The sequence below is a fragment of the Phaseolus vulgaris genome, chromosome 11 (genome assembly GCF_000499845.2).
Source record: "Phaseolus vulgaris cultivar G19833 chromosome 11, P. vulgaris v2.0, whole genome shotgun sequence".
Classification (NCBI taxonomy): Eukaryota; Viridiplantae; Streptophyta; class Magnoliopsida; order Fabales; family Fabaceae; genus Phaseolus; species Phaseolus vulgaris.
Window position 1 is genome coordinate 16,450,560 of NC_023749.2, and position 22,718 is coordinate 16,473,277.

The 22,718-nt window shown below is 38.0% G+C and overlaps 1 protein-coding gene across 1 annotated transcript; it reads left to right on the forward strand.

Annotated features, from left to right (window-relative positions):
- Nucleotides 1–4,375: 4,375 nt before the first annotated feature.
- Nucleotides 4,376–7,144, forward strand: LOC137835425 (uncharacterized). The gene has a single exon (XM_068643932.1). It carries the CDS (start codon nt 4,376–4,378, stop codon nt 7,142–7,144), a length of 2,769 nt encoding a protein of 922 aa, XP_068500033.1.
- Nucleotides 7,145–22,718: the final 15,574 nt, after the last annotated feature.

The window sequence follows — 22,718 nt, forward strand, 5'->3', positions numbered from 1 at the left end:
GTGAAAAAACTTCGTTCAACATAGTTATGGGGTTTAGAATCTTTGTAAGATCAGTTTTGATTCCTACAGAAAGCTTGTTTCAATCTGTTTTAAAGAATTAAGTGTTTTTTCCATGCAAAGGGAAAAACAACTGATTAAAGTTTCGAGACAATCAGTTGTTTGTCACTTAGCTGGCAAAGGAATTTTGAAACTGTTTTTTGAATCAGTTGTGTAACTGCTGAAACCATTCAACCGGTAAAAATGTGGTTTCAACTGGTTAAAAGTAAGTTTTCATAACAGTATTTTGAAAACTTGTTTCAACTGATTCAGTTGTTCAAATTTGCCTTAAACGGTAGTTTTTCAAAGGTTATAAATATAGCCTTCTTTCAAAAGTTTCACGTGAGAGAAACATAGAAGTTTTACACTCTGATTTGAGATCAAAAAGAGAGATGACAATCTGTTTGTGAAAATGAGTTTTTCAAGTTTAGCAAGATTGCTTTTGAGCTTTGCTGTGATTCAAGAACTGATCATAGGGCTTATGGTTTACTGATTCCAGGTGTTTTCTACCCTATCTTGGTTTCTTGTAATTGTTCATATTACATTTTGTAAAATCCTGTAAAATTAGTGTGATTCTGGCTTGAGGTGTGTGTTGTGTTGAAAGGGGGTGAGTAGGTCTTGTGGTTTCAGGATCACCTCTTTGTGGGTGTTTGCAATCTATGTTTGGTTACATAGTGGAATACTCAGTGGTTTGACTGAGGATTGGATGTAGCTCAGGGATTGAGTGAACCAGTATAAACCTTGTGCGTAAATCTCTCTCTCTCTCTCAACTCTCTAACTGTTTGATATTTTCGTTGCCATAAACAACCGATTAAATCGTGTTTTAACCGATTGAAATTTTGATATCTGTTTTTGTTAGAATGTTTGATTGATTTGCTGGAATGCTTATATGATTTGATTGATAAAGGTTCATTCTAAAGTAAATTAATTGCGAAAATCTTTTAGAAACAATTCACCCCCCTCTTGTTTAAGCTATCAATTCTAACAATTCACACCATATCACCAAAGATTCTTCAATTTTTCAACAAAGAATATGTCCCTAGACAGGAATACAATGAAAGTTGGTAATGGATCAAATATGGTATTCACCATATTGGTTTCACTCATTTCAATTTACCTTATACTAATACAAACCTTGTTTTACATGAACTATTACGCGTTCCTGAAATCATAAAAAATTTGATTAGTGTTTCTAAGCTTGTTCATGACAATATGGTTTATTTTGAATTTTATCCCAACACATGATATGTCAAACATAGGATACCAATCAGATTCTACTTCAAGGAACAATTAAAAATGGCTTATATGTTTTCTCACTTTAAATACATCCACTAATTTTTCTATTAATCATACTTTTTTTTTCTATAAAACCTACAACTCAAATATGGCATATTCTGATTGGCCATTATAGTTATAAAATACTTAAACAATTTTTTCATAAATGTAAGATGCAATGTACTAAAAACATTTAGTTTTGTGATGCATGTGTCCTTGGTAAATTACATCAACTTTTGTTTACCATGTCATTAATTTACCATGTATACTCAACCCTTGCAACTTGTTTAACATTGATTGTTGGGGACCAAATTCCGTGTGTGCATCAAATGGTGCTAGGTACTACATATATTTTCTTGATATACATTCAAAGTATACATGGATCTATCTCATGCATAACAAATCTCAAGTTTTTGTTGCTTTTAAAAGGCTCAAGGTCTTTTATGAAACACAATATGGATACAAACTTAGAAGCGTACAAACTGATAATGTCAAGGAATTTCTTTGCTTACAATAATTTCTTAATGAAAATCGAATTAGGCACAAAATAATATGTCCATATACCCATGAGAAAAATAGAGTTATTGAACATAACATAAACATATTACATATATGGGTTTAACCTTGCTTGTTGTTACATCTCTCCCCATTAGATTTTGCTTTAAGCTTTCATAACAACTACTCATATTATTAATGTTTTACCAACATGTTTTGCATGGTAACAACCTTTATCAAATGCTGCTTAAAACCAAACCTAATTATACTAAGTTCAAGGTGTTTTGGTTATGCGCGTTATCCTCTTATGAGGCCATACAACAAACATAAAGTTGATTTTCGATTTAATCATTGTCTATTTCTTAGTTATAATGTACATAATAAAGCTTAGCTCTACCTAACATCCACTGATACGACTATTCTTTCTTGTCATGTTATTTTCAGTAAAGCAGTTTTTCTTTATATGGAATCGAATAACAAGTTTGTAATTGCTTCTAATACTTCACATGTGCATGTTCATAAAACACCTTATTTAGTTCTTCTTCAAAGTAATGATAATAATTTTAGGGAAACTACTTCTGTCAATCTTCTTGATTTGTCTCATTTTGATATTCAAACTCATTTTTCTCCCGAGTTATCTTCTTGTGATAGTAATACTAATGATTTAACGGTTACTTCTAACACTGATATTTTACTCCTCAACCTCACGCAAATACATCCCTAATGATTACATGTGCTAAAGCAGGATTTCTTAAACACAAAATATATAATACTATTATTTTTACCATATCTCAAGAATCGTCTTTGGTCAAGGAAGAAATCTTCACCCCTTTGGTTTATTGTCATTCATGATGAATATTCAACCCTTCTTCAAAATCAAATATGGACTCTAACCAAGCTTTCTTCAGGTACCTTTTTTATGGGATGTAAATAGATTTTTAAAATGAAACTCAATGTTGACGGGAGTTTTCAGAGACAAAAGGCTCGCATGGTCGCCAAGGGATATAGTCAAGTCGAAGGATTTGATTTAACAAAAAAACCTTTAGTCCTGTTGTGAAACACAATACTATAAAGGTGGTTCTTACTTATGTTGTGACAGCTTAATGACCAATACAGATGTGAACAATGCCTTTTTGAATGGTGAATTACAAGAAGTCTACATGCAACAACCTGCTGATTTTGTGTCACATGATCTTACGCTTGTCTATAGACTACACAAGGCAATTTATTGCTTGAAACATGCATCAAGGTCATGATTTCAGAAACTCAGCTCTACCTTACAACATCCTGGATTTCATACAATAAAGTCTCCTCTCTTTTTGTTAAATTCTCCATCTCCTCTACTATTTTTGTGCTTATGTATGTAGATGAGATCATTATTTACCGATTATTTGTCTCATAAAACCATAATAAACTCTTAAAGGATCTTGGTTCTCCTCATCAATTTCTGGACATAGAAGCCTCTAGGATTAAGGAAGGATAAACTCAATATATCAAAGTTTTAACTAATATGTTTCAATACAATCCTCAACCTTACACGTATAATATCTTTTGTTCACCTTCAGGAAGATGCCTTCAAAAGTAGTTTTTGATCCCTCTTTTTATTGATTAGTGTTAGTCCATGGATTTTAGTTTTCCTAAAATATTTTTTATTTTTTTTCCTTTAAAAGTTGAATAATCATTTTTTGTCCTGGCTTCTATTTTAAAAGATATCAATAATATTCATTTAAGAATTTAAAAATAAAGATATCACGTATTAAATATTAGTTGATCATAGAAATTAGTTACAATAAATTTTAATTTAAAAAAGACGAAATATAAATAAATCAAAATTCACTTACTTTTACTTAACTTCCAATATTTAAGTCTAAAATAATAAAAGATAAAAAAATTACACGGAGTGATTTTTGTTTTGAAGTGGCGAGTTACTTATAAGTGCTACTTCAAATTTAGAAACTTTGAAGAAAATAAAAAATGAAAATGTATGTTTGAAAAACATTATTTGAATGTGCTTAAACAACCATTAAGCTAGTTTAAGGGAAGCAAACATTTTGTAATAAAAGTGTGTGTACCGGCGGGCACCGGACGAATAGATGTGGCCGACCGACCGACCGAACTCATAATAAATGTGAGGGCGCGACAAGACTAAGGTAGTTAAGATACTCCGAAAAATAAGGAATACGCGTGTGAAGAAGATATTTTCCCCCGTGTATTCCGGAGCACGATTGGTAAAACCTATCCATAACCACCCTGAGCCCAAGAGGTAGAAAGCCCATTTAGCAATCCTATAAATACGGTGCTCAAGCCAGAGAAAGGTACGTTTTGATTCACTTACTAAACCACTCTTAGAATCTCATACTTACTTGAGCGTCGGAGTGCCTTCGTAGGTACCCTCCCCCGCCCGACCGAAGGAGACACCAAGAAGGAGCGACCGACCGAAAGAGAAGAAAACCGACACGTCAGCAACTACACTACATCGACCGACCGTGCCTGGGCCCCATCTCTCCACTCAGGTACAATTGGCGCCCACCGTGGGGCCGAGGCAAATCTTCAACTTTTTGAAGATATAATGGTTGCGACAAGAAACAACAACGAGGCTATGGCAGAACAGATGACTATGATTCAAACCCTCCAAGCTCAGATGGAGGAACTGCAACAAAAGGGGATGGAAGACCATCGCCAACATGAAGAAGATAGACGCCGCCAAGAAGAAGAAATCGCCTTATTGAGAGAGCAGAATGCACGGCTCCAGCAACAGGTCGATAATCCCGAACGAGAAGGCCAATCCCATATGGCCGACCGAACCGCCTCTCTCATACCTACACCGACTAATACCAATCCTGCTTTCAGAGCTGAAACAGTCGAACGAAAGTCCAGTAAAAGGGGTCATCCTTTTACCGACGAAATTATCACCACACCACTTCCTGACAAATGGAGAGGTCTCGCTATTAAACTCTGTGACGGCTCGACCGACCCGGATGAGCATTTAAATGTGTACAAGACGCAAATGACTTTGTATACCACAGATAATAATGTGTGGTGTAAAGTATTCCCCACGTCCCTTCAGGGAGAACCCCTTACTTGGTTTACAGAGCTGCCTCCGAACTCCATTGACGACTTTGACATCTTAGCTGTAAAATTCTCCACTCAATATGCCACCAGCCGACCGGATCACATGTCCTCCATGTCTCTCCTAGCGGTACAACAAGAAAAAGGTGAATCTCTCAGAACTTTTCTAGATAGGTTCAACAAAGCATGCATGCACATCCGAGGACTCAAGCAGGAAGTTGCATTGCACCATTTGGTCTCGGCCATCCGGCCGAGCCGTTTTACTGAAAGTCTCATCAAGAAACCGCCTCAAGACATGGAAGACCTTCGAACTCGAGCAACCAAATTCATGCAAATCGAAGAACACATCGATTACCACCAACGGTTCAAAACCGTCGGATCTGGAGTCCTCAAAGATCAAACCCCGAACAAAGAAAGAGAAGTCGAGACCGAACGCACCGCCCGAATCACTCCAAGATCCGACCGGAGCAGAGGAGGCCGAATCCCCAGGTTTAACAGTTATACCCCCTTAACTGTGCCGAGGGGACGAGCCCTAGATGAAGCACTACAAACAGACTTAATTCCGATATTGAAGCAATATCAAACGCCACCGAATGCAGACACCGCTAAGCATTGTCAATACCATCGAAACTTCGGCCATACGACCGAAGGATGTCAGGCGTTGAAGGACAAAATCGAAGAGCTCATTCAGGCTGGTCATTTGAGACAGTTCGTTAAGAGGACAAGAAATTCAAGATCCCCACCACGGAGTACCGACCGTACATCTCGTGGTGTCGACCGGTCGTACCGTAACGATTACAAACGCCGAACCGACCATAACCAGGCTTCGCGGAAACGCAGTGAAAGCCCCGTTCGGCGTACACGCGCCCGCAGCATAAGTCCCGACCGAAACACCCGCCCTCGCCAACGAGTCCGCGAAGTCATCAACATGATTGCTGGACCCGTTAATTTGGGCGAACCGAACCACGAAGCTAATTATATAGCTGGAGGCTTTGCCGGTGGCGGGTGCTCAAATTCCGCCCGAAAGAAACATCTCCGAGACATCCAGTCCGCTCATGTTACCACAAGGAGGCGTCCACACATACCTCCGATCACCTTCACTGACGATGACTTTACAGCTATAGATCCAGCCCAGGACGACCCTATGGTAATCACTGTCGAAATTGACAAGTTCACAATTGCCAAGACCTTGGTCGACCAAGGTAGCTCAGTCGACATATTATACTGGGAAATCTTCAAAAAAATGCGCATTCCAGAATCAGAAATTCAACCCTATAACGAACAAATTGTAGGGTTCTCAGGTGAACGGGTCGACACTAAGGGGTATATAGACTTGTATACAACCTTCGGTGAGGAAGACGGTCTCCACAAAACAATAAACGTACGATATCTGCTGGTTAACGCCCAGACTTCTTACAACATCCTGCTCGGTCGGCCGTCTATCAACAGGTTAAAAGCCATTGTCTCCACCCCACACTTAGCCATGAAATTTCCTTCGGCCACTAACGACATTGCAACCATCCATGTCGATCAAAAAACCGCTAGAGAATGCTATGTCGCAAGTTTGAAAAGTGAGCCAGCTCGACGACTCTATACAACCAATCCGGACGACCGAGTCCCGCAAAAACGAGGGCGTTCCCCCACACGGCGTTTCGGACGACACATGTCCCGTCGTCAGATGATAGCCCTTGTTGACCTCGACCCTCGCATGGACGATCCCCGTATGGAAGCAGGAGAAGACTTGCATCCATTCCCGCTTCGCGATGATTGCCACACTACGCACATCGGTACTTCGCTGAAACCGGACGACCGAATGGCCATCGGGACGACACTTGTTAAAAATTCCGATCTTTTCGCCTGGACGGCCGCTGATATGCCTGGCGTAGACCCACAAGTTATCACTCACCGATTATCACTGTATAGAGAAGCTAAGCCAATAGCTCAAAAGAAAAGACATCTAGGCGAGGAACGACGTCAAGCCGCACGTGAGGAAGCCGACAAATTGTTACAGGCTGGATTCATTTGGAAGGCCCATTACACCACCTGGCTAGCCAATGTGGTTATGGTGAAGAAAGCGAACGGAAAAGTATGTGTGTTGACTACACAGACCTCAATAAAGCTTGCCGAAAAGACTCGTATCCTCTGCCTACCATTGATCGTCTCGTTGACGGTGCAGCCGGACATCACATCCTCAGCTTCCTTGATGCCTACTCTGGCTATAATCAAATCCAAATGCACCCGGCCGACCGAAAGAAGACGGCCTTCATGACTGATTCCGGCAATTTCTACTATGAAGTTATGCCCTTCGGACTCAAAAATGCCGGAGCCACTTATCAAAGACTAATGGACCACGTATTCCACGACATGATTGGTAGGAATGTTGAAGTCTATGTCGATGACATCGTCGTCAAGTCCGACTCATGCAAACAACATATTGCCGACCTAAAAGAAGTCTTTCAGGCCCTCCGCCAACACCAGATGCGACTCAATCCTGACAAGTGTGCGTTCGGCGTCGAGGGGGGGAAGTTCTTAGGTTTTATGCTAACTCATAGAGGCATAGAAGCTAACCCCGAGAAGTGCAAAGCTATCTCCGAAATGCGAAGTCCCAACTCCATTCAGGAAATTCAGAGACTTATCGGCCGACTCACCGCACTATCCAGATTTGTTCCTAAACTCGCCGAACGAACGAGACCCATCGTCCGACTACTGAAAAAAGCATCCCGCTTCGAGTGGTCGACCGAATGTGAGGAAATTTTCCTCGATTTGAAAACTTTTTTATCTACCCCGCCGGTCATCCAGAAACCGGACGCACGAGAACCCATCATAGTCTACCTCGCCGTTTCACACGAAGCCGTCAGCTCAGTCTTAGTGCAAGAAATTAATTTTGAAGAACGGCCGGTTTACTTCGTCAGCCGCGCCCTTCATGGCGCCGAAATCCGATACCAGACGATCGAAAAGGTAGCCATGGCCCTCATCATTACCGCCCGACGAATGCGTATGTATTTTCAGAATCATCGGATTATTGTTCGGACAAATTACCCTATTGTAAAGATCCTCACTAAGCCAGATTTAGCCGGACGAATGATCGGTTGGACGATCGAACTATCCGAATTCCATATTCAGTACCAACCACGAGGAGCGATCAAGTCGCAAGCTCTCGCCGATTTCGCAGCTGAACTCACTACTTCTTCAGCCGAGACCGAACATTCATCATGGATCTTATATGTTGACGGCTCCTCCAACGAGAGGTCGTGCGGCGCTGGAGTTGTTTTGGAAGGCCCCGGCGAGATTGTCATCGAGCAAGCCCTCAAATTCGACTTCAAAGCTTCAAACAATCAGGCCGAATATGAAGCCATATTAGCCGGTCTACGTCTCGCTCAAGAATTAGAAATCACTAAGTTAATTTGCAAAAGTGATTCCCGGCTTGTCATCGGTCAGCTTAACGACGAATATGAAGTCCGAGAAAGCTTTTTACAGCGATACTATCACTTAGTCAAACAGTCGATGAGCACCTTTTCTGAAATTTCTATGCAGCACGTTCGACGCGATCACAATACCCGCGCGGACGCCTTGTCCCGGTTAGCAACCACGAAGTGTAAAGGAATGCATCGGTCGGTCATCCATGTTACGCTTGCACGCCCAAGCATCGACCTACAGGAATGCCTGGCGACCGACACGGAATCTACTTGGATTACCCCAATCAAGCAATATTTACTCGACGGCACATGTAGTCCTCTCGGCGAAAAAACCATGAAGCTGCAGGCCGCCCGTTTTGTCTTAATCGGCGACGACCTTTATCGCCGAGGTTATACCCAACCACTCCTTAAATGTTTGACACCAGACCAAGCTTCCTATGTCATCCAAGAATTGCACGAAGGAATTTGCGGAACTCACTCCGGCGCACGGACAATGGCTGCCAAAGTATTCCGGGCCGGATACTACTGGCCGACCGTCCAGGGTGACTGCACCAATTTCGTCCAAAAATGTCTTAAATGCCAAGAGTTTGGCACTTTGTCCCATCAAAAGCCTGAGGAACTCCATTTTATGTTATCACCTTGGCCGTTCGTCCAATGGGGTATGGACATCATTGGTCCTTTCGCCCCCGGTAAAGGCCAGTGTAAATTCTTACTAGTCGGCATTGATTACTTCACCAAGTGGATCGAAGCCGAGCCCCTGACTGCAATCACCGCCCGCAATGTTCAAAATTTCGTATGGAAAAATATCGTTTGCCGCTTCGGGCTTCCACAAATCATCATCACCGATAACGGTCGGCAATTCACCGACCGAACGTTAGCTGAATTTTACGAGAAACTCCACATCAAACACATCGCTAGTTCAGTCGAACATCCGCAAACAAACGGACAGGCAGAAGCTGCAAACAAAGTCATTTTGAACGAACTGAAGAAACGTCTCGGCCCAGCAAAGGGCAACTGGACTGAAGAACTCTTAGAAGTCTTATGGGCATATCGCTGTACTCCTCAGACGACTACACAAGAAACGCCGTACAGCCTAACGTATGGCACCGAAGCTATGAACCCCGTCGAGATTGGCGAACCCTCTCTCCGCCGGCAAACCCTTGATCTTGATCTAAACAAGGAAAGCCTCTCGGTCGGCCTCGATCTCATCAACGAACTCCGGGACAAGTGTACAATTAGAGAAGAAGCATGCAAAATTCGGGCGGCCAGACGATACAACTCCAAAGTTAAACCAAGATTGTTCCACAAAGGCGACTTAGTATGGCGAATGCGGAGCAGCGCTCGGAAGGAAGGAGGCAAGTTCTCCAGCAATTGGGAAGGACCTTTCCGCATAGCAGATACGGCAACCGGTGGAGCCTATTATTTAGAACATTTATCTGGGAAGGAAATACCGAGAACGTGGAATGCCACGCATATCAAATTTTATTACAGTTGAACTTTAATAATAAAAGTGCACTCTTTCCTCGCTCGGTCGGTTTTTCCCTAAGGAGGGTTTACGACCGGGAAGGTTTTAACGAGGCACTAAATTAAAATCTAAATCTCCTAGTCCTTTACTCAATTCATATCTCGTTCGGCATCATAGGTATTTAACGAAATCAGAATTATATCTGCCTCGTTCGGCATCAGAATTACTATGTAATCGGATTTATATATGCCTCGTTCGGCATCAGAATTATTACTTTTAACGTAGTCAGAAATGTATATGCCTCGTTCAGCATCAGAATTATTACTTTAACGTAATCAGAATTATTTATGCCTCGTTCGGCATCAGAATTAATCGGATATATATGCCTCGTTCGGCATCAGAATTATTACTTTAACGTAATCGGAATTATTTATGCCTCGTTTGGCATCAGAATTAATCGGATATATATGCCTCGTTCAGCATCAGAATTATTACTTTAACGTAATCGGAATTATTTATGCCTCGTTCGGCATCAGAATTAATCGGATATATATGCCTCGTTCGGCATCAGAATTATTACTTTAACGTAATCGGAATTATTTATGCCTCGTTCGGCATCAGAATTAATCGGATATATATGCCTCGTTCGGCATCAGAATTATTACTTTAACAATCGGAATTATTTATGCCACGTTCGGCATCAGAATTATTCAATTATTTATGCCACGTTCGGCGTCAAAATTAATTTATTTATGCCTCGTTCGGCATCCGACTCATTTATGCCGAGTTCAGCATCAGAATTAACTTACTATAACGAAATCGCAATTATGTATTACTCGTTCGGCTTCGCATTGTTACTAACAGAATCAACTACACCCCGTTCGGCATCCAAAATAAAAATCTACAGCATACAACCAAGGTTCAAGTATAGCAATCCGATCGTTCAGCAGTCAAATATTACATCCAAAATAAAACCATTGTACTATGCCCACATGCCGGGACCAGCAATTATCTATGTAATGGTCATTAATTCTTCAAATGAGGCGTCCGGCTGTGGTCCCAGAGTCTCTGCCTCAGCCTCCTCATTGTCACCAAGGTTGGTCGGCACAAGCTTTCCATCAACCACTAACTTCTCAATATCATACCGGTCGTCCTCCAGGGGCGTACCGTGCAGACAAGCCACTTGTTGGATGTCTAGCCGGAAGTATTCTTCGCTAATGCGAAGCATAAAGTCCTGACACTTAGCCACTTCCGTCTTTAATGCCTCCTCCCGGTCGGCTCCTTGTTTCAGTTGCGCCTCAAGGTTCTTTGTAAGTTCCTCTTGCGCTTTTAAGGCTGTCTGCTTCTCCTCCAATTGAACCTTCAACCCCTCTGCCTTCTCGGTCGACATCTTAGAAGCTTGAGTGGCCTCGGTCACATCCTTCTTTAACCGAGGAATGGTAACGGTCGTCACTCTCTCAAGCTCTTCAACCACCGTCCGGCTTTCCATGAGCGCCCTACTTTGCAACTCTAATGTTTCCACCATCAATTTAGTTGTTGGGATGGTGGCAAAAACCTCACTCTCTTCGGCAGTCAGCTCCGCCTGCAAGTGAGCCGCTATATCTAGGCCGACCGCCAACAGCGTTGGCTCCGAAGCCGTACGGGATGGCCCAGCTCGGCCCTCACGACTTCCCTTCGGAGGCCGAGCCCTTTTCTTTGCAGCAGCCGAAGCACCCGCCGCAGTAACCGTTGTGGATGGCACAGCTGCCAATGGCCCGGCCGTACCGATAGAGGCCGACTGACCATCGCTGCCCTGGCGTAGCTTATTCATGTACTCATGCAAAGAAGCGTCCACACGACTCATGATTTCTGCAAAACACACAGGAATTAAACACTATTAATGAAGTTATTCAGTCAAACCGAATTTACAATTACATACCAATAAAATCCACCCAGGGGTCGGACGACGCATATAACGAAATTATCTCCCTCGTAGGTAACTTGTGAGGGAGTTGGTCAAATACTACCGTGACGGCCTTATCCAAATCCGACAGAGCCATACGAGAACTCGCGTTAAGCACAGTCGGATCCTGGGTCCAATGGAATGGAAACTTAGTAATACCATCATTATAAAAGTACTCTCGGTCGTCCGGCTCTACGAATATCTTGAAATATCGTTCCTTGAAATTCTTGTAGGACGTGGTGAAGGCCGCAAACCGCACACATCCCGGACGGCTGGTCAATGACACCCAACTTACAGGGTTGGACGAATGTGTGTTATAATAAAATAAAAACACTTCCGCTCTGGGCGTCAAGTCAAACAGTTGACACACCATTCGGAAGGCCTGCATGCACGCCCACGCGTTCGGATGAAGTTGGGTTGGTGCTATGTTGAGAAACCGTAGCACATCCATTGTGAACTCATCGAACGACAACGTTACTTTCAAATCAACGAATAACGTACTATAAACATAAAAGAAATCTACCGGAGCATTCTCCCTTCCATGGCAGACACGGTCGGTGTACCCACATATTTCAGCAATGAGAATATCTGAAGGTAAACCCGACCGCACTACGGGGGCCCTAACTATCACTTTGTCAAGGTCGTCCGGTTTCTTAAAGACAGTGGGTGTGTTCCTAACACTCATATCTACCCAGTCATAGCTCGGACCCACAGATCCACTCGTACTTTCGTCACTTCCGGACGATGACTCCCCACTCTCACCCGACTCTCTACTCCCTACCCTATTTGAAGAAAGTTGCGACATAACTAACCTTTCGTTCACAAATTAACACCTCGGTCGGCAACTATGGTTCGTACGGCGCAATAACTCGCAATGTAGACGCTGCAATCGGAGCAACTCGGATGCCGAACTCAACGAAACGTGATCTCTTTGCAACTGGGAACGCTATTTATAGCATTTCCCTCTCACCCCCATTCGTTAGATTCCCTCTCATCCTACGACCCATATCAGCCGGAATTCGAAACGTCATTTAATCCACACCGCCGGATTCATCTCCGCCGTCTTCGACCAAAAGCAAATGTCCCATCATACCGTTACATTTAATGCCTGACACCTCGAAAGACCAACCATTACGACTCTTCGGCCTTTGTTCACCTCGAGCCTGGGGGGGCAAGTGTACCGGCAGGCACCGGACGAACAGAAGTGGCCGACCGACCGACCGAACTCATAATAAATGTGAGGGCGCGACAAGACTAAGGTAGTTAAGATACTCCGAAAAATAAGGAATACGCGTGTGAAGAAGATATTTTCCCCCGGGTATTCCGGAGCACGATTGGTAAAACCTATCCATAACCACCCTGAGCCCAAGAGGTAGAAAGCCCATTTAGCAATCCTATAAATACGGTGCTCAAGCCAGAGAAAGGTACGTTTTGATTCACTTACTAAACCACTCTTAGAATCTCATACTTACTTGAGCGTCGGAGTGCCTTCGCAGGTACCCTCCCCCGCCCGACCGAAGGAGACACCAAGAAGGAGCGACCGACCGAAAGAGAAGAAAACCGACACGTCAGCAACTACACTACATCGACCGACCGTGCCTGGGCCCCATCTCTCCACTCAGGTACAGTGTGTATGTTATATATATATATAAACAGAATATCAGTTAAATTAGAGGAAAAGTATTGTGAAAATGAAAAATACAAAACGTACGTACTGATTTTGTCATAAATTTGCAGCGTTGCTTACAATTGACCATGATTTTCCATCTTACCGTTGAGATGTGACAATGTTGTCTCTCAAACTCGCGTCCCTTTCATTTAATATCAAAGGTTAAGTAGGTCCCATCTTAAGAAAAAAAAGTCACGATGGAGTTTTGTTTTTACAAATTTTTCTATATACAAATAATTTTCTAAAACTTTTCAGTTTTTATACTAATATTGCTTAGATTAATACTCCTTCAACTGATAATATTTTATTCATAGAACTTAAATCTGTCATATGTGAAAGATTCATAAATATAGTATTTTAAGATTTTAATTTTTTTATTAGAAAAAAATTAAATTATGAAGCACTAGGACGCTCCAAGTTCTATATAGAAGAAAAGATAAAGTTAATGAGTATAAAATAGTGAGGTCAAAGCACAACTAACCTAAAATTATTAAATAAAAAATAATTTTAAAAATTAAAGTAATTAATTATCCTGTTAACTAATTAAAGGCTATTTTATAAAGTAAAAAATTATTGATATCAAAATTAGTTTTTATTATTAATAAAAATTTATAAAGTAATTTTTAAATTGGTGTCTAACTATTAATTATTAAAGTTTTAGCTACTAATTACTTATGTTTTTAATTAGTTTCTATTAGTATTAATTTATAATCTAAAATATTAGTAGTTAAAACTTTGATAACTAATTTAAATATTTATTTAAAAATTATTTTATAATATTTTATTAATAATAGAAATTATATTAAATATTAATAAATTTTTAATCTTTAAATTAATATCTAATTTAGTCACGGAATATAGAAAATAGATTCTAAAAATCTGAAAACTATGATATATACTAAATATTTAGACCTCGCAACTGAACTTAAAAATTTTTCAAAAAGTTGTAAAAATAATGGAAAAATTTGTGACTAATTATTTTTTTTCTCTAAATTTAATTATTATTTAATGATTTTTTTTAGTGTTGCTTCTAACTATAGAAACAAACATCCACAGTCGTGCAGAGCAAACATGCAGGGACCAAAAAATTAACACTTTAACTCGTGCCATCTGAGGTGAGGGAATGCAACCCTGACAACCTAGAAGAAAGGCTAAGTTTTGGGTGTTGATAATAAGGGAGTGTGCAACCCCTCTACAATTCAAACCATGTCTGATTTTTGCTCTTTAGCCGTGCTACCCTTCACTGCAAAACAACATAACAAAGACACAAAATAGAATGTGCAGTGAAATGAATATTGAATTGAACAACATAACAACCTTTTAAAGAAAATCATATCAGACTAGCTTTCCTACTATGACATTTGTTCACTGATATACTAGATAAAGCCGCATAAAGTAGTAAACTGACCATCCCAACTCGGAAATCTATTTGAAGCCTTAAGAGGTTGTCACAAACTCTCCACTCTCCCTTACATTCCCTGGCCTCAGAAATAACCCACTAAATATTTAATGCACAATTGTGGACTAAGACACCAATTCGAGTAGGGAAACTTTGCTTTCGAAATCTTATTTGTGATTTAGATCTAGGTTTTTCCTTGAGCTACATTAAAAACCTCATCATGGTCCAAAGAATAAATTCCTAAAGACAATATTATTTGTATGAGTCTAGTTTGACCATACAATATCTACCCACATGCTCTTCCATAAATTGTTGTCTACTATCAAACTCGGTATAGAAAACTGGGATAGATGTTTCCAAGCAGAGTTATGATGTACTGATTTTATTCCAACACATTTATCACATAATTTCCAAATCTTCCAGGTTATTGTGCATTTAAAAAATAGGTGTCGTATTGGCTCCACATCCTTCCCACACATTACACAAAGAGGGTCATAACAACACGTACTCCTTTTAACAAATTGTCACATGTGGCAATTTTATTGATAATTACTCTCTAGAAAAAAAATATAGAGTTAATGGTATAGCCTTAATACTCCATAAATCATGTAATATATCAACATCACCTCTCACCAAAGTATTTCCAATATTATTATACGATGACTTGACAATATAAATATTAGTTTTACTATCCTTCTAGGTTTAGGTATATTTTCTTCCTTTCTGGAGAGAACATTCTAACTTCCACTCTCTACCTCTCCTGCGACAAATAATCATATTCCTTAAATTGCTTTCATTAGCTCATGAATTTTCATACATCTAAGGGTATTTATTAATAAGAGAACTCTCACTCACCCAGTTATCTTCCCAAAAACTAATATGGTTCCCATTTCCTGAAGTTCAAACTATATTATTGTTAAATCATTTATAATTATTTCACTACAAGAAAATCATGAAATAGAAACCAATTTTTAGAGACCAAAATAATTAGTTGCAATAGTAACTAAATTAGAGACCATTTTAGAAACTAAATAAAAAATTGGTTTCTAAATTAGTTTCTATTATTGTTAAATAGTTTTTAAATTGGTATCTAATTAGCAACCAAGGTTTTAGAGACCAAATTTAGAAACTAAATAATTGGTAGTTAAAACCTTGGTTGTTAATTAAATACCAATTTATTTAGAAACTATTTAACAATAATAGAAACTAATTTAGAAATCAATTTTTTTATTTAGTTTCTAAAATGGTCTGTAATTTAGTTACTACTGCAACTAATTATTTTGGTATCTAAAAATTGGTTTCTATTTCATGATTTTCTTGTAGTGTTCCTTTGCTATACTCTTTCCTTTGGTCTCTACCCTACTAAGACTCAAGCTTGTGTTCTTTATTACTATCTAGGATTCTTCAAGATCCATTTTGAGTCTAACACTTCTTTCCACAACCTATCTTTTTTTGTCCTCAATCTCCACTTCTAGTTTCCTAATAAAGTTCGATTAAATGTATCTATATCTCTTATCCGTAGCCCATCTTCCTCTTTAGATTTGTATATATCCCCTTATTTAACACATGCAATTTTCTCAGTACTATGTCCCTAGACCTAATTAAGTTCTCTTTGAATTCTTTGGATTTCACTCCTAACTTTTGAAAAAATTTTAAACATAGGCATCAAAAGCAAGACAACAACTGTAGTAACTGATTTATCAGTGTTACTCTTCCAACATAGGTTAGATTTTTTCCTTCCCACTTGTTAAGCCTTTTTTTATGTTGTGTATCATACCACTCCAGAAGTGACTTTTTATGTGATTTCCTCTTATCGGGACACCTAAATATGTGAAAGGGATAAACATTTGACTATAATTGAGCAATACTGAAAATGTGTTAAGGGTGCATTGCTTTACTCCAATTCCACCTAGCTTAGTTTTTGAAAATTACCCTAATCCCATATGCTAACTCAAATATACGAAGAATTCTCTTTATGACCATTAAAGTTTATATTTATTCCTTGTAGACAAACAAGGGGTTGTCTACAAAATACAACATATCTACCTCTACTCCTTTGGCTCCAATCTAAAATCCATGTAACCTACCTTTGGTTATAGCCTTCCTTACTAAGCTTGTTAGGCCCTTAACTACAATCATAAACAAGAAAGGAGCAAGGAGGTTTCCTTTCCCAAGTCCTTTACATGGAATAAATTGATTTGTAGGACTCCCATTAACTAAAACTGATATAGATGAGACTTCATGAATCCTTTAATTCATATGATCCATTTTTGACAGAAATGTAGGGAAATATTATCTGGGTGATGAAGGTTAAATTGTTACCCGATATCATGGGGTAAAATATCACTTGAAAGATAACTTATTTATGGGAGTTGTTTAATCATCATCATTCATCATTGACAAATGTAATTGAGAGGGCATTTGGGGTTTTGAAAAAGAAAAAGAATTCCTATATTGGGTAGTGGTACTAAAGCCCACTATATTTTTGATATGTCAAGGAGCATTGTATTAACATGTTGCATCTTTCATAACTTTCTTTGTAGAGTGGATAATGACCAAACTTTGGTTGATGAAGTTGATAAGGAGTTGATGGATAGACAGAATGATAGGTCTACTACACAAGATCTAAATGATGATTATCGGGAAGACACTAATTTAAGGCACATGATAGCCTAAAAAATGTGAATTGATTGTAAAAGACAAGAAATAATTATGTTTTATAGTATTTATTGTTGTATTATGTAGTGATTGTTGTTATATGACTCATGTGTGACCTTTATTTACAAATAAATTTTTAATTCATAAATATTTGTAGTTAATTGTTTACATCCGCGAATTTTTTTTTACAAAGTTTGAAAATATTCAATTTTCAAATATTTCTATTTTATAAACACATTAACACATTAATTACATTAAAGTGATTTCAATTTATTCAATTTAAAATTGAATGTTAAATTATCCTATTTTAATTATCAACTAATATAGAAACTTATTTTGATTTAAAAAAAAAAACAAGCTACAATTGATTTTAATTATTAGTTTTAGTGCACAGTTACAATTTCCTTTAATTTTCATGCAAATATTTGCAATTAAATTCCCATTGTAATAAGTCGTTTTGTAAATTTGTTTTATAACTAATGGTTATTATTACATGCATTTTATATAGGTAATAATTTCAAAACCTTATTCACTAAAATTGATCTTTTTCAAACCCCCTAATGAATGCAAGCACGAGTGAGTTTTGGATGCATTTTCATGTGGGTAGCATTTGTAGTGATTGTGCTTATACAAATACATTCCCCTTCACATGGTCCTCTTCCCAAAAATTAGTCACTTTTATTTATTACATTGCCTCATATATAATCATAATAGTACCAAGACAAGCACAAACTTGATTCTTTGATTGTTGAACCATACCCCCACATAGTCCAACCTCTCTTTTCACTTCCATTACACATACACTATCTTTGGCTATGTCAAATTTTAAGGGCATTGTAGTTTCCCATGACTTTGTCCGTCCTTGGTTGCATGAGATAACCTTTATTTCCCTCTAAAGTTTCACCGCCACAACTACAATAAATACTCCCCACTTTCTTATTTCTAGGGTAGAATGTTGTAGTGCTGAATGACTTATTTCGAGGGTTGACTTACAAACTTTCGGACAACATTGTTTGTACTTCGATCATCAAATAACCTTCTCTATTCCAAGTATGTACACATACTCTTATCAACATGCCCTTTCAAATTTTTTTCCACATTCTTAAAGTTAAAATAATTTGTATACAATGTTATGTATACATCCAACCGTAGTTTTTCTTTAACCAATGATATATATAAACTATATTCGTATTCATAAATTCATTCAATATAACACATGCATCCTTTGTCACTATCAATGTAATAGCCAAATGTGTTATCTATATGCAGATTCAGCCCCAAAATCAATTATGGTTTTGTTCTTGCCGGTTGACTTGCCCGTCAGTTGATTCTGGTGACAAGCTCTAGTTTTATCTATCTCTTTGCGAATCTATCCTATCTCTTGTTGTTCTGGAACGTAGATCTGTTGAAATAGAGGGGACACTACCTTTTGATTGCATTCCGACGATCGAGTCAGTAAAGGGCTTATAAGAGTTTAAGAAGTAATAAGTTTTAGTCTTAGAAACTACGTACCTTTATAAAGGATCTCAAGCCCTTTCTATAACTTACCTCTTTTAACAAATTTCCATCACGAGAATCTAATCTCAACTGAAAACATACTCAACAAGAAAATATTATGTTCAAGGGCATACCCTCACGGTGTTGCAACAGAACTGAATCTTTCCTCCAGAGAGTGCATAAAATAATAACAGAATAAGCACCAGGATACCAACTCATGTACCAACATCAGGTGTCCAGTCTGTTTACGTAGGCACTCTCTCCGTGGTGCTATGCTACTTTTCATTATTCATACAACCTAACCTTTACGTGCCCTAAAACACATGGGCTTAGGTTTAGAAGAAAAACACTTACTTGACCTAGACTCCATACGCACTAAGCACACCCCTAGGTCCACAATTACCCTTCGCTAGCCGTTTAGGTTTTACGTGCGAAGGATTACCTTAATTATACAAAAATGGACTTACTCATACAATTGGGGCCCAATGTCATGGCCCGTTATTCTGGCCCAAGAGTCGAGCTGACCTGTCTGCACCATATGCCGAGGTCCTACCACCGAGTGCTGAGTTCTGAGTGCTCTTATCTAGTACAGGTTCCATGCATAATTGGTTATGGTTAAGCACCTAATCCATTATAGGCTAGACCATAATTGATTATGTCCTACGCCATAACTGATTATGCAAGGAACCATAATCAGTTATGGCACTGAGGCATTGTGTGAAAAAAAAAATTCAAACATGCATGTATGATTCCTTATTGATGAATTAAAAGACTACTCATTTACAACCAAAGGAGATTACATATTTTCATTACAAAAATATTAAATAATGAATTAATTTGTTTAGAGAACTTCAATTTCATTGACCTAATTTTTTCTAGGTCAAACATGTCTTCCTCATCTTCTAGGCCAAAGAGACAAATGGGTCCTTCTTCCTTACGAAGGGTAAGGAACCTTCAAAGCTGATATCCCAACCCCTCATCCTTTTCCCCATTTGTTAGATCACGAACGATATTTTTCAAATGAAAGAGAAATGAAAAAACATTACGCCGATTATGAGATTACAACCTTTGTGCAGCCAAAGTTAATTGATTTTTTGTTCTTTGTTATGGTTGGTTTTACATTTCTTTAAGTTTTGTCTTTTCAATCACTGGATAAATTCATGTCATGAAAAGGTCAATACTACGACGATCTTGTAAAGGTCTTCTACGCATATTTGAAACTTCTCAACACTGACGATTTAATCATAGAGGTATTGAAGAAGAATATCTCTAGATGATTGGAATAATGTTGCAAACTTGAAATATGACAAGGATCATCCTTTCGATGAAATGTTATGACCGTAACTTTGCGCTCGTTCATGGAAGAATGTAGGAAGTTTAACTATAAATGATAGATTATTACATTACGTATATGTCCATATTCTCTGTCCACGTGGCAATAATTACACATAGCTACTACAAGATGATGTCTTCATGATGTGGGTCATGAAACATAACATTATCATTAATTGGTCATACCATATCATTCGCCATATGTGAAAATGCAAGTCAAATGGCATGTTTGTACCTTACGCTCTTTTGATAACTCGTATACTCTTTCATAGAGGCTTCAATTTGAGGTTGGGGGCTAACTCTACTCTGGCCACATTTTTTCAATGTGAAATATTTAAAAATATTGAATTTGGTCAACATAAATGGTGTATGGTAGCATGACACTAGTAACCATGGTTCATATAAAACCATCACATGCAAGCTTAAACTAAAGACAAACCTAACCAAATCAAAACTAACTCAAAGAAAAGGAGCCAAGAATGAAGTTACTCTATCTGAGATTTTGATCGGGCAATCTTGTAGAATTCACTGTCAGGAATCCGATCGTGAAACTGATAAGCGAGGAGGTTAGAATCTTAGAGAGAAGGCAGAGGAAAAAGAAAATGGAATTTTTAGAGAGATGATGTTTTCTTTAAAATGAAACCTGAATAACTGGGTTTTTATTTATATACTATTTTAAATTTAATAATAAAATATTCAGGTGTCATTTTAATTATACCACTTCTACTCTAAAACTATTTTTCTCTATTCTTACAATGGTATAAAAACACGTAAGATGTTACTCTTTTAATATGTTAGTTTCTTAATTTTAGGATTTAGGTTTACGTGGTTTTAGGAAAATTTAGTATTGATAAAATATAGCTAATTTAGGTTGACAAATGTAATTAATAAGGAAATTGAAAACTAAAAACCTCACTTAAAACTAAAAAATTCACGCAAAGATGAAAATTTATTGTAATTAAATGTTGTTAACTTAAACTAAATCTTCTTAAGTTACCTTATGAAAAGTTTTTGGTAAAGGTTTAAGTAACCAATAAATAAAAAATAACATAAAAGAATATGTTTATATAATATATACATATATTTTAATTTTTATGAATATGAATTTTTTTTGCAATTTCAATTTAATTTTAAATTGAAATCTTATTTTTTTACTTAAAGATAAATCATTTTAATTAATTTTTAGTTGCAATTGTTTAAAAGACTCTTTAAGATTTAATAAAATTAAATGAATTTGTGATCGAACACCAAATTTTATATGAATAAAATGAGAAGTACATAGATAATGGAAATGTCATAATCTAATTTGGTTGAACAATTTAAAAGATTGTCTTTCTCTGTAGACAAGACTGTGTGGTGGTTTTGAGGGTCCGGATAAGATATTTGCCAGATCTCAAATCAAAACAACTAGGAATTTTTGTCCCCTAAAAGTTCAAAAACGCAATAATTTTGTCTTAAAATATACATATACTTCTTATCAAACTAAATTTCATTATTCACTGAAAAAAAATACTAATTTCTGATTATCTTTTTTTAACCAAAACATAAAATAAAACAATTTTTTCTTTTGTTCTTTGTTCTTAGATAAAGTATATCTGAAAATGAATGTCCAAATTAGTTTTAATCATTACTATTGAATATTACTGTTTATTCCCTAAACACTTCAATTATATACACGCTAAGCAATTTCTTTGATTCTATTTCCCAGAAAAATTTATTGGCCACTCATAAAATATTACAGGGTTCTTTGTTTTCGTTTTTTACCAGAATTTTGCAGACATATTTTCATCCCCGATCCCCATTTCCTTACACGTTATGCTACTGAAAGCTATAAATAAAATTATTGATTTCATTAACATTTTGAAATAATATAAACTATTTATATATTTTCTTAATAAAAATTCAATTAATATTGTTTCAGCTAGGGAAATGGGACTAAAGAACTATTGAATGGTTTCGTCTTCTTCTTTTTTATCGGTCGGCCAGTCCATACTTCAGCTTTCTCCTTCAGTCTTCCTACTGCTCCTTTAGGTTTCGGTTGCTCAGTCTCCTAAAGAATGCCGAATGGGGGGGGTACCTGCAAAAGATACTCCAATGCTCAAGTTAGTAAAGGGCGCTCGGTACTTGGATGTATACAGTAATTAATGACGTACCTTCTTCTTGGAATGTGCGCTATTTATATTATTACAATGAGCTTACCTTGTTGGGACGAATTAGTGAAGTGGACCTTGCTTAGAGGTGTATTACCTAGTTCTCAATGGTGGTTTAGCTTTACTGACCTTAATTGAGCGTTAATGGATCGAGGGTGTTGGTCGTCCTGCTCGGACGTGAATATTTTTGTCGGCCCATCGCATGGACCGAGGAGTGGGTCATGCCGTTTGGCCTATACTAGTACACTTGCTCCCCAAACTCGAGGATATTTGGATCCAAAGAGTCTTGAAGGAGTTCTAAGTCAGCCAGTCTTT